The sequence below is a fragment of the Trichoplusia ni genome, chromosome 13 (assembly GCF_003590095.1).
Source record: "Trichoplusia ni isolate ovarian cell line Hi5 chromosome 13, tn1, whole genome shotgun sequence".
In the NCBI taxonomy this organism is placed as follows: Eukaryota; Metazoa; Arthropoda; class Insecta; order Lepidoptera; family Noctuidae; genus Trichoplusia; species Trichoplusia ni.
The window spans coordinates 4,856,925-4,873,782 of NC_039490.1; the positions used below are offsets into that span (position 1 = coordinate 4,856,925).

Consider the following 16,858-nt stretch of genomic DNA (forward strand, 5'->3'; position numbering starts at 1 on the left):
TTTGAGAAAACATAATAGGTTAAATGTTATGAAATATTTAGAATTTAATAGTAAAGAATATAATTCATTTGCGTGAAATGTAGGTTGCATAGCGATGGACAGTAGAAATGAAACAGTACCGGATACATTTTGTCAGCCTACGACATGCAAATATTTAAGTACATAGGTACCTATACCACAGCAGCTTCGATTAATTTGTATTGTATGTTTATTTGAATAAATAAAGAAATTTATTTTGTTACCCACAATAAAAAATTACTTACTACTTAAGTTAACTACAATTTATAGCGTACAAAATATTTACCGCTTAACTGGCAACGCTAAGGCGTTGCTATGGCAACGGTTCGCCAACAGAAACCAGTAACTCTGACACTTGTATAATAACAGAACGTAGTGCTTTAACAGTAAACATGGATCTACGGCTTATGGATAAACTGCGGTTACTCAAAATCGATACAGAATTGCGTCCACAAATAAAAATGAAGCCGATGAGTCGATATTACTTTATGACTGGTACTAACCCTGGTGAACAGTTCTTTGTGTTTGCGTCTACTGCCGCTTGGCTTATCAGGAAGACTGGTAAGGAGTTTGAGCAGCCGAACGAAGAAGACGATCCCAACAGCATCACAGCCACCATTCTAGACGTCTTGAGAGAAAAAGATATCACGGTCGATTTCTCCTCACACAAACTCAAGCAGGGCTACGGCGAACAAATCTGTTACATATTAAACGTCCTAGCAGATGAAGCTTTGAAAACCGAAGAGTTTGAATGGGAAAAACCTAGGGTAGATATTGCAGAACCAGAAGAGGCTTCTGATGACGTAGACCAAGTGGAAGATGAGACGGAAATACTTTTAGACAAAGTGGAAGAAGAAATGGCTATCTACTCTGGCGAGAGTGATCAAGAATTTGAGGTTGAAGAAAAGGAATCTAGCCTAGTCAAAAAGGTCCATGATTGGGAACAATGGAAACTGGAGCTAGAAAGAGTGGCTCCAGCGTTAAGATTAAAAATCTCAGCAGATGGAAGAGACTGGAGAGCGAGGCACTCGCAAATGAGGACTTACAGAGATGAACTTTTCGAGAGATTCAAGACCACCGGAACCCAGTTAAACAAGCTGCACGGAAGTATAAGTTCAGTACTAGATAAGATAACAGCTAGAGAAAATATATTGAACGAACAGTTTGAGCCCTTAGTTCGGGAGTACGGAGCGTTGTTAGATGAATTGAATAAGGTTACAAATGAATACAAAGATGCCAGCGTTGGGGTGACTGAAAGACAAGAAATGCTGAATGATCTCACATCGAAGGTAGAAAATATAAAGCAAAGGACGGAATCTAAAGGGTCTTCGATGAATGATAACTCACCGTTGGTGACTGCAAAGAAGGCAGTCTCGAATCTGAAGAAAGATATCCAGGACATGGACTTCCAGATCATTGTATTACTGTGGCTGTTGACAACGAAGGAGAATCCTAATAGCAATAATTTGTTCACTAATGCAGAATCTAAGATGGTTGGCATTGAAACTTATTGATTATGGAAATGAAAGTGCACTTGTGAGAAATTGTATATATCTTTTAGTCCTTCAACCGAATATTTTTGCATTTTTTTATGCTTGATAAAAGACTCTTTGTGAAACCTTTCTTTTAAGAGTTTTGAAATAATGTCAACATGTTCCATTTGATAGTAAATGGTTTCAATTGTTACCACACGTCATACTCGTGTCATGAGGTGGCGAATTTTAAGTTATTAAATACATTGTGATGGTAAATAATAATTTAATTTGTGTAATGACATAAGTACTGCTGTATGAGTTTATGGCTTACATTTAAGTTCTTTTGGGAAAAGTGAAGTGCATCTACGTAATATTAAAGCGCATATCGTGGCGCAACACTGTTTCTTCATAATAGCTGTACGTATCTATAGATTGTATTGAACTAAACCAAGGTAAAAAGTTCTCTTATTTCAAGGAGGCCCTTTCAGGCGTTTCCGATGAGACAAGTTTTGGCAACTAGCGATTATAAGGGATAAATACTATTGCTACACTAGGGATAAATTACTAGAGATGGGCCGAGTACTCGTTTGATACTCGGTACTCTGCGTACTCTTCGGGTTTTTTTGATACTCGAACTCGGCCGAATAACTCGGTTATTTGATAACGAGTAACGAGTGTCGAGTATACGTTGTTTAAGAAAAGCAATATATTTAGGTAGGTATAATGAAAACAATTGTTAATCAAAAAACATTTATTAGTAATTTAGGAAACCTTTCAAAATTCTGAATTAATAAAATCAAAATTATGTTATTGATTTTAGGAGTAATGAGACAAAATTATGAGAATAGTAATAAAAATAATTAATATTGAAAATATTAAATAAAATAATATAACAAAGGTAAGTTATGATGCAGTCCAGGAGCACAAGGTTCTCTGCACGTTCTGGTAACAGTAGCTGCCTATTTCTATTTTAACGCGAGCCCATGTCTTGACCGGCGCAAACCTGTTTGCATTTGTTTTGCGCCCTTTCATTGAACCGAGTTACTCGGCCGAGTACTCGGTTGAAAAAAATTGAACCGAGTTACTCGGCCGAGTACTCGGTTGAAAAAAATTGAGCCAAGTAAAACTCGATAGTCGTTACTCGGCAAAAGTGGTACTCGGCGTATCTCTATAAATTACCTTAATAATCTTTAGATGAGTTGAGTTGCGCTCTCAAGTGATGTTTAGAAATTTATATAGTTTTTCCATTTTATTATCAAGTACTGGTCAAGTGCGAGTCTGATATTGTGTACAAATAACTAAAGAAAAAACTCAAAAAACCGTCCCATATTCGGCAATTGAAATACCGTCCGTTCTGTAGATACCGGCTTTTTTCCAGGGTTTAATGCTAACGACACGACGACGAATCCCATGCCAGGGGTACGAATTTGCTTTTAAACTGTTATCTTTGTACCTCGTCCGCGCTAAGTTAGCCTTTTTGACAGCTACTACGTAAAAGATAGATTATATCATTTTTTCTTGTTCTAAATCATCATCAGCCCATGTTAGTCCAAACGCCTGATATTGTGATAAATGTTTTTTTTATCTAGTTAAACACATTACAATAATATTGTATGGAAAGTACGTTAAAGTATTATTTGAAATTCGACAGAATAAAAACAGCTATAGTGTATCACCCTTAGTGATGTGCTAAAAGTTTAAAAATACTCGACTATCGAGAAACTAATAATTATTTTGCACGACTAGTAAACAAGTGTCAAAGAAAATATGGTTGCACCGTTACTATTAAGTTTAAAAAAGAGTTCTATTTAATATAAACTAAAATAATTATTATTTCAAAGCATAAAATAGAATGAAAATTGTTCTACTTTAGCATCGAATTTCATTTTAAATCATCAGTGGCATACAGCAATTTGGTCATCTCAACTCTGACAGAGTACTGAAATTTTCTGGTGCAAAAACAAAATGGGATGAAAAACCTTTATCACTTAAGTAAGGATAAAGGGAACTACATAAAGTAGCAGCTGCTAAGACCGACTAAAATAATACGCATATTAAATTTGATTAACATCGAACAAGCCGTTTAGGGGAATTATGGTTAGTAACACTATTCATAGAATATTTTTAGTTTTACCCTTTGGCAATGTCAAAACTCTGCAAGTCGGTAAAAGTCATTGTCAATTTGACGTATGACATTCACAACTGTACAGTACATCACAAATCGTTAAAATTCGGCTAAAAATGATTTAGTTGCAAGTGTAAACACGCAATATTATTGCCAAATGTTTAATATATAGCTAAACATGACACTGTAGAACAAATATAGAACTTAAATACTCTTTTTACGTAGCCTCACTATACTTTAATAAATTATTTAAAAATAGTAAATAATATAATAGTATACATAAGATAAATGTAATAATTAATCGGGCATAATAAGTAAGTTCGCTCTGATTGAATAATAAAATCTAATTAAGGTTGAACCGTGATAAATGTTTACATGCTTTCATCATTTATTTATTTTAATTGAAGTTTCAGAGCAAATAGCTGTTGTATTCTAAAATGGAATAAGTCACTAGATTTTTTTTATGAAATGAGTATAAAGACAAAGAATTTGTTGTCGTGCCTGTTCTTTCGGCCATGGCTGATGGTGCCTTTTGGAATGTGGATAGCAGTATCAGTGATCTATTACTGGTGGTTAATATCAAGGATAAGCCTGCTGGAGACACAGAACAATGTATTCAAGACTCAGTTGAGATTGTCACAGACTGTAATGAAACAGTTGTCTGTGGAATCCGGTTCCAATTATGAAGTGCCTGTTGTAAGTACTATTATACTTTTTTTAATATCGTTTTATAACTATATAACATTGTGTTAACACATAAAACTTATTTATGACCATTTTTATTATAACTAATTAAGTAGCTAGTAAATTCTTTGGGGTTGAAGTTCTTATTCTTCAACAAATATTAACAAATTTGTTTTAAAAAAACTTAAAACCTAGTATTTTCATAGTATGGTGTCATCCTATGCTCACTGAGACAGAGAGCATATTTTTTTTCAAGGCCGTTCTGTATTTAATTTCATTTCCCTCCCTGAAAACAGAACAATTTATGAATGATTATATTAATTTAGCAATTTGTTGTTGTGAGTTGTGTCTAATTGAACATATTAAAAAACTCTTTAAACATGTGCTTAAAGAGAACTGTTAAAGTATAATGCTGTAATAACATTTTTATTAGAATAGTATGATTCTTGTTTTCATATTTAATGGTATTAAGACAAGTAGTCCCATCATGCACAGACAACATGATACAAATTTTATTTATTTAAGATAGGCTATGCCAGTGTTATCTACTGTGTTGCACTCAGAAAAATTAAAAAATGCATCAAATTTAATTAATCATAACAAAAGTTACGCCTCTCCAAGCAGCTGAGGTTGGCTATTTAATGAATTGAATTTGAATTAACAGATTAAGTATGTATAGAACCTCTCTCTCACTAACACAAACATATTTTTCCAGATTCCAGATGCCATTGGCACTTTATGTGAGACAGTTCACATTGCGCTAGTGTGTATGGCCAAGTGTACACGTCTGATCACTCCCATGTTGAAATCTATACTGTATCACCGGCAAAACCCCATACACTTTCATTTAGTAGTGGATACAAGCGCACAAAATACATTTACTAAGCTCTTTGATTCTTGGGATCTTCCGGATGGTATGTTTTTTTCATGTTATGTACTTAACATTACTTTTTATACTCATAATAACAAGGCAGGCAAAGATGAATTTTTTTTTGCAACTGTTCTTTATTTTCTCACTGTTTCAACCTTCCCTAGACTTCCACGAACCTTTCAAGACTAAAATAAGCTAAATCGGTTCAGCCGTCCTTGAGTTTTAGTGGGACTGACGAATAGCAATTCATTATTATATATTAGAAAAAGAAGAAGATATTCTTACATAATTGTTTGTTTACTTTCAGTTAAATATTCATGTTATAATGCAGAAGAACGCCTTGTTCAAGTTGAATGGATTCCTAACAGTCACTACTCCGGAGCCTACTCTCTGCTCAAGCTGTTGTTCCCCGACATCTTACCGGATACTCTCAGCCAAGCCATCGTGCTAGACTCCGACCTAACATTTATGTGCGATGTTGCAGAGCTATGGAGCATGTTTCGGAATATGACTGATGATCAGGTATGTATTTCAATATGCCTGAGTGGTGCATAATAATTTCTGTTTTATGCTAATTAATTTGAGGTCAGAGTAAATTTAATATACAAACTCCTTTATTAAAAGTAGAGGTTAACCCTAATACAGATGTAAGATAAAAATAGTTTTGATTGTGCAAATAAAGATTAAAGAAAGAAAATGTTTGATTTCTGTAAGATTTTAGTAGATGTATATAATTATTAGAAGTGAAACATGTCTTTAACCTAAATTGATTTTTGATAAGATTAATCCTAATAAATAAATATCTAGATTTAGATAGCTTTGTACTACCATTCCGCACTGTACTAAAAGTATTGATAAGATAGTATCTAATTATTTTTTCATCCATTATTTTATCCTATCATCTTCTAAATTATTTGTCTATTTTGCCTTTTATAAATTTCACTAATCACAAGTTCTTCCACAGTTCATAGGGTTAGTGGAAAACGAAAGCGACTGGTACTTGGATACTGCTAAACATTGGCCTGCAATTGGGAGGGGATACAACACTGGTGTAATGTTGCTAGACCTAAAAAAAATCCGTACAAACACAGACTGGACAAGACTCTGGCAGGATGCAGTAAATGACAACATCGATAGATTGAAAAAAACTACGCTAGCTGACCAGGATGTTATAAATGGCGTGATTAAGAAGGAGCCTCGCTTTCTATATAATATCAGTTGCCAATATAATGTACAGATGTCTACACATACTTTGGCAAAGAACTGTTATGGAGAGAACATGAACAATGTCAAGGTATTTATTACTAAAGATTCTTGAAAAAATTGTCAGAAGTGAGGGGACATTATATTTATTAGCCAATAGCTATTGTTGGGCCTAGACGTCTTCCAAGTGTGGAGATCAGCTAACAACAATCTGACATTGACATTGAATTTAAATTAAAATACGATATCGGGGCGGCATTCCCCCTTGAAGTTCAAATCGTGTTTTTCGCCACGGTTACTCTTAGAAGGTACACACACCGGTACAGAGTAATTTTATATGTAATACAAAGTTATCATGCCTGTTACAACGCTAACAGATAGCCTTTGTACTTTGTTGGGGTTTAAACTATTAAGTCTGTCCCGTTAATTTTACCAAAATTGGCATAGTAGGCTATTTCATCGTGTTTTACCTCGATATTTTTTTACAGATAATTCATTGGAACTCACCCTTGAAGTACAAAGTTCGAGTCCGTGACGTGGACTTTTTCCGTGAGATCCACCAAGCTTACGCGAACTTTGATGGGAACCTGCTGAGACAAAAACTCCATCGGTGCTCCCTAATCGAGCCCTCTACATACAAGGTATGTAACGAAAGATATCCAAAATGTCGCGATTCTTTTCAAATTGTTATCATGGCGCCAGAATTCTAAGTCCCTGCAGCTCTGCCGACAGAATGATCGAAGATGTGCGTCGTGTGCGTTGAGTTTATAAAAAATCCGCGATGAACCTTTTGTGCGCCACGCAGACTTTTTGAGCGCCACGCAGATTCGATGGCACAAAAAGTCTGTCGTCTGCGCTGCACATAATAGATACCCACCTATCGGTTCAAACGGAAGCAGTGGTGTCCGAAGTGGCAGTCCATACAGACAAACACTTTGTCAACCTTGAGAAACTGATAATATATGTACATCATAAATGTCCACAAAATTCTTTAACCTTTTATCAACGCCATCTGTCAATTACAAATGGTAAAATGAACTATAAAAAAGTATTATACCCACCGCGACACAAGGATTAAATTCCTTAGTGCAGGAGTCGTTTTTTTTTAATATCAATAATTCAAAATTAGTACATTTTTTTGCCGCAGGTGCCACCGAGTTCTCTTGGATAGGCATTTCGATTTGGCGGTACACTGACGTTGATAAAGATGTGCATGTGTGCGTGAGACGGACTAATGGTCATGTGAATACATCCATGTCTGTCTTCCTAATATTTGTACTACCTACTTATTATGTACGAATTATTAAATAAATCATTTTTAATGAAAATGAAGTGTTACATATTTAGTCATTTTGTAGGCCGCAATGTTTTATAAACGATGCGATCTTAACGCCCTGCAATAAACCTACAGCAACGTTATGATGTGAAGAAAACTCTACGGACGTTTTTCTTCCTAAACTATATCGCGTAAGCACAGGGATGATATTAATTAGGATCAAATTAATACACAACAATTTCCTTAAAAATAATCACTGTTGTTTCAATTAATTAAGGTTCTGAATACGACTTTTTATGATAAGGCACCGTAAAAAATGTGTTAAAATATACCTACTCTTAAGCTCGACATGATAGATTATGCGCTATCTCTTAGCTAGCTGAGGTTTATGAAGTGCGAGCAACGTATTAAGTTACTTTTTTGTCATCACTTTCGATTACATTTTACTGGAACCGGTACAAGTACGATAACCGCGGGTCGAGAATTTGCGAAGCATCTGATCGAGAGCACTTTTTAGTGCCTTTCTCCAAAGCGCGCTCGCGATCGGACGAAAACCTGCATTAAACGTTTTTAAAGTTTTTAACATGATATGATGCCTCCTCAACCGATCGGTCGATAGCCGACCCCAACATAGTTGGGAAAAGGCTAGGCGAATGATGATGATGCCTCCTCAACATGATAAACAATTTATTCTTATCTGTGGACGTTGATCAAGCGTGTGTGTGTGTACCATATAACACGAAAATGCTTTTAAAACTATCTTTCTTCGATAAAAACAAGTGATCGTGAAAGGTAAACTGCACAAGCTGTAATTAAGGAATGGAAGGAAGAGAAAGAAGAGTTAGATAAGTAATCGCTTGATCTGCTTTCCTAATCTTTTATTTTTAAACGATGCTCTTACAATATTCATTTACGAAATAAAATAAAAAACAGTATCATACAAGACGAATCTGACCCAATCTCTTGTCATATGCCCCGGGCCATTGACTGTCTTGTTAACTTTTTATGTGTTATAACGGACATGCGGACCCAACAATAATGTAAGACGCTATATTTCTTTGTCCGTATCGGGAAATTGCTCCTCAAAAATGGTCGTAAAAATGTTCGCGTCTTACGTATTCGTGTCGGCTTTTGCTTTTATGATGATAATTATTTTTTTCCCGATGTCTTTTTATTATACGTCTATGATGCTTTTCTTCTAGGTTTCAAATCAAGGAATTATTGATTTCCATGAACTTAAAAAAGTATTTTTGCGTTTCAGCATTACGGGTAAATATTATTTTTCCTTTCTCAGGGACGCGAACTATGTTTTTCGTTTGGATCGATTTATTACGATTCCCGTTTGGTACTTTAATGTTAAGGTTATTTTAATATAGACTTACTAGGTATAATTTCAATAGAAAAAAAGAGAATGTAAATGATATTAATAGACCGCTGATTCAATGGTAAATGTTGATCCAGGAAGATAGACGTAGGTACCGATTAACGCAACATTTTTAGTTCGTCTGTCACCAGGTCGTACACATTAGCCACAGACAACTCGAAGTTAAGCAACGTTTGGTACGGTCATGAGTGACCACTTTTATTGGCATACATTTTATCCAAGACTATTTACGTACGATGTCGCTATTTTTTTTGCGTACCCTATCAAAAAATTCTAAAATTAAGATTCTCATCCATAAATGGTGTTTTTGTAATGAGTACGATCATTTGCTCTGTGCCTGGGTTGCATTTATTTAGTTTTGTAGACTCAATTTATGTAGTTGGTCTACTTACCAAATGGTATATTTTAGAGTATCTTGTAGTATATAATAAATATAATCGATCGGGGAAAAAGTTTCTTCGCATTTTTTTAGGAAAAAAATCATATCATTTTCCTGTATATTTATTTACATTTAACATATGGAGATACCATTTTGTTCCAAAACTTTTTGCCATCTGACAGACACATTCGCATATCGCATTTTCTTTATGTGGCTTGCTTTGTATTTTTACCTTTTTTAGTAGTCTTAAAATATATCGAATTTCTTCATTACATTCACTCATCTTGACGGTACGAAAAACAAATTAAAATCCACATTTTTCTAATTTGAATACTTTCTTTCAATGATACCAAAACCAGTCATATACAAATAGTAGGTATAGCCAAAGGGATTTCATTACAGTTTCATAGATATGTACTATACCGCGAAAAGACTTTTTCCCCAACCTATTACATTATAGATATAGATGGCAATTTGTTAAAGTTGTGGAATATTATACAATAGAAACAAAATGTTGAATCATCTTTCTACCTACCTCAGATGAATCACTCCGATCTCTGCCTGAGTTTCCGAGCGGCTCAGAGGGTAAAGCTGCGCACGCACCTCTACTACATGGACTACAGCTATGTGGCCGTGGACAGTTTCGACGTGACCCTGGTACTGCAGCTGTCCATGGACCGTCTTCAGTTCCTCGAGAGACTCGTCAAGTATTGGGAAGGTAAGGGCAGAATCGTGAGTGTATTTAGAATAAGTCTTAGTACCTATGTTTATCAGTTGTGTAGTACTCATAATACAAGCTTTGCTCGGATTGAAACTAGATGGCGTTGTGTGAAGGATGCTTAATATTAGTATTAAATGGGTGTCTTGCATGTGATTTGTATGTTTCTAAAACCCCCTGCGACACAAGGATTAAATTCCTTACTGCGAGAGGCGTTTAAAAAAAGTATTTACAACCATTACCTGTCTTACGTAGACCATCATCTTAATTTTTTTCTGGAATCATAAGTCGTTTTCATATAACGAAAGTTCCCTTTTATATTTACGAAACCAGGTCCCCTAAGCGTGGCGATTTACCTCTCGGACTGCGAGCTGACGAAGCTAGAGAGCTTCATTCGTGACTGGTCTGACACGTTGAGCTCTAGAAAAAACATCGGCTACCATCTCGTCTTTAAACATGATGATGTAAGTATTCTCTTCTCCTTACCCGAGGAACACTCGTCCTCGTGTTATTGGTGGATCCAAAAGCCCGTTGAGCCAGTATCCAGGATAAAGGGTTCAAGTCCTAACGAGTTCCTGCGTGATTGAGAAGACACGTTAAATTCTGAGTCCCGGCAGTCGTTTCGGGTCGCCTTATTAAGGTTATTGGGTTGCCCAGTTAACTCCGAACACTGGTACCTAGCTGCGTCTGGTTAGACTGGAAGCCGACCCCAACATAGTTGGGAAAAAGGCTAGAACGTAAATAGCGATACCGAACCGTATCAATATCACACTAATATTATAAATGCGAAAGTATGTGTGTGTGGCAATTTGTATCCGCCTTAGTTAAAAGAGGATAATGTTTAGCAGCTATACTCTATCCACAGGCGGGCGATACTGCGAGAAACAGCTAGTATTAACACTATACTAAATATTGCATTTCAGTTTAAGTAAACAAGCCTACCCACTATTTTTGACACGGACACCTTTGTAATAGTTCCGTCATCATCTTACTTCAACACCATGCAGGTTCATGCTTGTAATGTTCATGCCGTTGCCCTCAGGTACATTATCCAGTGAACTACCTCCGCAACGTCGCCCTTGAGAATGTGAACACCCCTTACGTGTTCCTCATGGACGTCGACTTCGTGCCCATGGTGGGCCTGTACGAACATCTCCGAAAGGCGATACAGCTGATCAGTCCGTACCCGCAGAAAAAGGTGCGTGTAGTTGCAATTTAATGTGTTTCAGATTATTTACCTAGTGAAATATCTCGGTTAAGTAGCGCCACTGCGGGGTTAGCCTATAGAGATCTTCGTGACATTCGAAAATAAACTTTCAAGCTGTCCGAATAGAATACATTTTTTTTTGCGCGGCAATTTTCGCATTTATTTGTTATTATGAACAAAACTATACTATACCTTTTGCATACTCCTGTTGCATAGTAAAAGTGTTGTACATGATATAGAGACTGGAGTGTGTTTTAGGTAAAACCTGTGTAACAGATCACCAGTAATGTAATACACATATTATTTGTATTTAACTAACGAAGTCTGACACTCCTTTCCGGTCAACCTAAACCGAAAGGAGTCATTTGATGATTTCCCATCCGGAAAATTAGTAAAGTAATTTTTCAATGACCTCAGGCGCTGGTAGTAGCAGCGTTCGAGACCCAGCGTTACCGCGCGGTCCCGCCGCGCAGCAAGGCCGCGTTGCTAGCGCGGCTGGGCGCGCGCGGGCCGCCTGACCTCGCGCCCTTCCGCGCGCGTGAGTGGCCGAGAGGACATCGCGCGACCAACTACACGCGCTGGGCTACTGCTACTGCGCCCTACGAGGTAACACACTATTATACCACTTTTATGGGCACATGTCCAGATTCCTATGTTTAGAATTCAAGTTCCCTTCCGATGTTTTCTTCATTCTTTGCTCCACTGATGTATTGAAATAATTCAGAAAATATATTTTTTAAAAGTCACATTCGCACACACCTGACTTGAGTCGATCCTACATCTTCTATCACACAAACCCTGTTTCTACTCCTAGATCTCCTTGAGGAGGATGCTGCATATTTTTAAAAGTGTCGAAATATCCCTCTTAAACATTGCACTTATTTCATCTACCCGCTCTTGAAATCTATCTCAAGGGGAAAGGGAACTCATTTTATAATATTAGCTGTAATGTACTACTACCGTGAAGTGATGTAGGTACAAGTTCAAAAGCGCAGAGTAGAGATTAGTGGTCTAGTGGTTAGTGACCTTGACTGCTATACCAAATGTCGTGGTTTCGATTCGCATACAGGACAAATGATTGTGTGATTAGCACGATAATTTGTTCTGTGTCTGGGTGTAATTTATCTATAATAATATAAAAGTACTTATTTAGAAATATATAAGTATCGTTTTTCTAGTACTCATAATATTAGCTTTGCCTAGTTTGAGGCTAGATGGCGCTGTGTGTAAGTTGTGGAATATTACATTGTTGTTTACATTTCCAGGTGGAATGGCAAACGGATTACGAGCCTTATTTAGTGGTACACAGGTCTGTGCCGAAGTATGACACCAGATTTTCTGGGTTCGGATGGAATAAGGTAAAGAGAATTTTTATGTCTCATGATCTTTAATCTTTAATCTTCTATGAACATTTTTACTAGGTTTATTGTCCCAAAGACGTGATCATTGATTCTGTAAGAAGACGGATACGTCGTCTTCATTTTCATATATTTTTTTACGCTCGCTAAATTCAACAGATTCTATCTGAGTTACCCAAGTCAATACAAACGCTAACCCTCCCGACAGTAATGCTATAGACTAATGGCCTTGCACGCGCGCAACTAACGCTCATCCCTACTCCGATTATGATTTATGACCAATTCTGAAGTGAGATTTTAACGATACTATAGCAATGCTTATATTTGCTGGAGGAGCTCGTGGCTAAGCTATAACCGCATAAGTGAAACGATCACAGGTTAAGTTATGCTTGACGCGGTTGGTCCGTAGATGGGTGACCATCTTTGTCATAAGGAGTTCCTCCGTGTTTCCGAAGGCACGTTAAATTGTGGGTCCCGGCTGTTATTCTTACATCTTTGACAGTCGTTACAGGTAGACAGAAGCTTGAAAAGTCTGACAACCAGTCTAACCAAGGGATATCGTGTTGCCCAGATAACTAACTGGGTTGAGGAGGTCAGATAGGCAATCGCTCCTTGTAAAACACTGGTACTTAGCTGAAACCGGTTAAACTGGTAGCCGACCCCAACATAGTTGGGAAAAGGCTAGGCCGATGATATAGTAATGCTTATGTGGTTGTTCTCGGTGTGGAGGTGTCGCACAGCGTGGAGCTGCGCGCGCAGGGCTACCGCGCGGTGGTGCTGCCGGGCGCCTTCGTGCTGCACACGCCGCACGCGCCCTCGCACGACATCACCGCCTTCCGCGCGGACCCGCACTACCGCATGTACGTACACACGACACCGACACACCGACACACTCTGTGACCACCATGGATGCGACCAGCCGGAGATATGGAATTGGGGAGGTCTATCATCATCAGCCCGTATTTGTCCACTGTTCGCCAATTCTGTTATTTACAATGGCCGATGAATGAATGGCATTTGGATTAAATTTGAAATTATTCCTATTCTCTTAAGAATTATGCAAATACAATAGTTGAAAATTCATTGCACTGACCTTGAGCGTACCGCGTTAGCCATACCACATTTAAAATTATTATATAGGAAAAATGATTAAAAGAATACGAAACGTGTCATTTTAAGCCAATTTTCATTCATTCATCGGCCATTGTAAATAATAGAATTGGGACCCAGAAGTGGACGAATATGGGCTGATGTTGAATGTGAACACACTACTCTACCTTATTAAATTGTGCAACGGTTTACTCACCCGTATTTATCGGGACTGCCCGACTAGTTTTGTCCGCAACCGGAGTCCTTAATCATGAGCTGACGCGGCGGGCGAGCGAGTCGATCTGGTCGTTCAAGCAATCACGTTAACGAATCAATTTCACGATAGTTAGTATAAACAAGAATATTGCGTGTATGAAAACGGGGGAAAATACACTACTGTGCAGTCTTAAATACGTGACTAACATCATATTTGATAAGTGTTGACAAAAGAAACTCATTAACTTGCGAAATGTATCGTTAGAATGATTTATTGACCTTTTTAGTTATTTTATAGTATCTCATAAGTATAAATTAATTGTTTCATTTGATTTCAGATGCCTTGCTTTATTAAAACAAGAGTTTATGGATGATCTCAAGAGGAAGTACAACGTTACCTTCGACGATTCTTCGAAAACGGACCCCTTGTATTTAGGACAAGCCAAGAGTCTGATTCTTAATCAAGCTAAAGACAATGATGTTAATTAACTATGCTAAGTATGTATTACATTTAAATTGGTACTTCGGGTGAACTCGGCTTTCTTCGTTTGTAGTCGAGACGCGAGCAAAATACAGCCGTAACGCTACACAAAAAGGTTTATTTTACTTTGTGTTACGAAGTAAATAATGTGAAAAATATGACACGCGACGATGGGAAATTTAAGAGACCTAAGGGAAAGGTCCTTTCAGGATTTTTTTGGACTAGATTTCAGTAACAGCCTATCTGAAAGGGTAACCGAAACTAGCCGAGCAAATTCGAAGTCTACGTGTAATTTAAACATTTAAATAACAAGAGAAAATATTATTTAACGCACATTGAAATGATTTGTAAATTTGTACAATAATTGAAACATATAAAATATTTGTTGTAATCTGTTGTAAATTACCGATTACCGTATTTTGTAGAACATATAGACGAATAAAATAAGTTTTATTAATTTAATTAAAGTCAGTCAGTTAATTTAAGTCGAACGAATTATTTTAATCAGTTTTCAGTACCGGTAAAAATCAGTAATTACAGAATACTGCATAGGTTTAGGTACTTAAAAAGGTAAACAATCTTGGTTGTGTCTTGTCTATATTCTGTTTAAAATTTTAACGTCACTCAAAACCAATTGAAAACCAATAATAAAGATTACCAAATCTAGTATAATACTGAAATATATGCGTACTTTATTTATTTAAAATGAGTTTTTTTTTATAAAAAGATGCTCGTAAGTTTACCTTTTTAAGAATCTAACAAAATGGAGTATAATTAATAATGTGATAGATATAAGATTTACGTTAGCTTACATTCCTTTTTCTAAAGAAACTTTTGACTTATCCGAACTAAGGCCGTGATAATCTGACCCCACGTACTCAGAATACGCAACACACGTGTGTTTATGACTTTTCAAATAGAACTCATTAATAAATTTATGAAGCATTCAGTATTTATTAAATTTCTGTTAACTTTTATCAGTATTACTTACTACCGCATATTTTTGAAGATCCATGACAATTTGGTTGGCATACTCAATACATGACAAGAAATTGGTCAATACTCAAGTTTGTATACTTGAAACTACAGGCAGGTTAGAAAGTAGCCAAAAACACTTTTCTCACGTTTTTTATACACTCACTTTCTTTCTTCTTTTGTTTCTTTGTCGTTCCGGTTGGATTTTTTGACGCACTTACCAGACACAGCAGCGTTTTACATTTTAAGTTAAAAGTGTCGGACCAAATTGTAATCTTTCAAAAATTGATCTTAAATGATTGAATAGGAGTGTGAATGCATAGTCGAGTGAGTGATTGAGGTCACGACGTCAAGCGAAGTGTCGCGGATTCGATCCCCGCGTAGGTCTATGAGTGAACCACTAATGCGTGGAATGAGTCCTTTGTGCATTTAAATGAAATATTTGTGATACAATTCCGCAGAGCAGAAGTCGTTAAAAAAACCAATCCTCAAAAAGATTCAGTCAATAATCACTGCTTATTTTGTGTCCAGTGATACGTAATTAAAAATTAATTTAAGAGTATTTTTTAAAAGTAAGTGAAATTTTCATAAAACTAATAAATTATTTATTATTTTATCTATTTTATAGGCACGTATAATTTGAAGATTACGCGAACGAAACGCAGTCAAGAGATTATTTTTAATGAATATTCTATTTGACTAAAAATTCTAGTTAGTCCATGGATAAAAAATGTCTTATGTGTATACGTCACTAACCAGTACACTTTATACTGCCAAGTGACGTCACTAGCCTGTACTGAAAATCATAATCTTATGCTTTTCATCAAAGATGTTTTGGATATCTGTTCGACGGACTAATTACTATTTTTTAATCAAGTACCTTATTGTGTTGTGTATGTTTAATTGTGAAGTTATCCTTGATTTCCTATAATATTTAAACTAGTTTTAAACCATACGTCTATCTAAGTATACATAATATTATTAATTAACTCACAAGACCTACCTAATGGTTGTTTTCTTTCTGTACGAAACTTAGCGAATTATATATTTTTATATGTTAAATAATTAAGCATAATACATTAGTTACCCAATATCGTATGTCGCCAAAGAACTATATTTGCTTACTTTAAGAACAGTAGAACGGAGTTAATAGGATTGGCTTGATTTTGCATCGGTATTAAAACCTTCTTTGAATAAATTATAAGAAGAAAACCTGGCTCTATTTATCCCGCCAACCCTATTCACTACGTATTACCGTTATATTGACACAAATGTTGTATTTAACTCTTAAGAAGCAGAAAATAAATGTATTACCAGTTAAAAGGTTTTTACATAAAATTTAAAGAAAATGGTTTTTTTGCCCACGCGTTTCCTTTATACTCACGATTTTTTTTCACTT

The 16,858-nt window shown here is 36.2% G+C and overlaps 2 protein-coding genes and 1 long non-coding RNA gene across 6 annotated transcripts in view; all 3 read left to right on the forward strand.

Moving 5' to 3' along the window:
- Window positions 1-16,858, forward strand: part of LOC113500372 — a 93,762-nt gene that overhangs the window by 31,481 nt on the left and 45,423 nt on the right. The gene's annotated exons all lie outside the window — the stretch shown is intronic.
- LOC113500368 (intraflagellar transport protein 57 homolog) lies at window positions 308-1,564 on the forward strand. The gene has a single exon (XM_026881144.1). The coding sequence runs from the start codon at window positions 411-413 to the stop codon at window positions 1,530-1,532; it is 1,122 nt and encodes a 373-aa protein (XP_026736945.1). The 5' UTR covers window positions 308-410; the 3' UTR covers window positions 1,533-1,564.
- LOC113500366 (LARGE xylosyl- and glucuronyltransferase 2-like) lies at window positions 1,612-16,782 on the forward strand. 4 transcript variants are annotated; one of them, XM_026881138.1, is made up of 13 exons: window positions 1,612-1,910; window positions 4,026-4,314; window positions 5,018-5,216; window positions 5,481-5,695; window positions 6,138-6,467; window positions 6,865-7,017; window positions 9,956-10,133; window positions 10,467-10,597; window positions 11,176-11,331; window positions 11,758-11,946; window positions 12,606-12,698; window positions 13,428-13,558; window positions 14,342-16,782. In XM_026881138.1, the coding sequence occupies exons 2-13, from the start codon at window positions 4,087-4,089 to the stop codon at window positions 14,490-14,492; spliced, it is 2,154 nt and encodes a 717-aa protein (XP_026736939.1). In that variant the 5' UTR covers window positions 1,612-1,910; window positions 4,026-4,086; the 3' UTR covers window positions 14,493-16,782. The 4 variants fall into 4 exon arrangements, with proteins under 4 accessions (XP_026736939.1, XP_026736941.1, XP_026736940.1 ...); XM_026881140.1 differs by having other exon boundaries at window positions 4,032-4,314; XM_026881139.1 differs by lacking the exon at window positions 1,612-1,910 and adding an exon at window positions 3,574-3,932.

Excerpts from the sequence above, each read along its gene's own strand:
- LOC113500368 (XM_026881144.1), top strand. The coding sequence starts at position 411 with ATGGATCTACGGCTTATGGATAAACTGCGGTTACTCAAAATCGATACA.
- LOC113500366 (XM_026881138.1), top strand. The coding sequence starts at position 4,087 with ATGAGTATAAAGACAAAGAATTTGTTGTCGTGCCTGTTCTTTCGGCCA. Across the intron at positions 6,468-6,864 it reads AGAACATGAACAATGTCAAG|ATAATTCATTGGAACTCACC; the intron begins GTATTTATTACT and ends ATTTTTTTACAG. Across the intron at positions 10,134-10,466 it reads ACTCGTCAAGTATTGGGAAG|GTCCCCTAAGCGTGGCGATT; the intron begins GTAAGGGCAGAA and ends TTACGAAACCAG.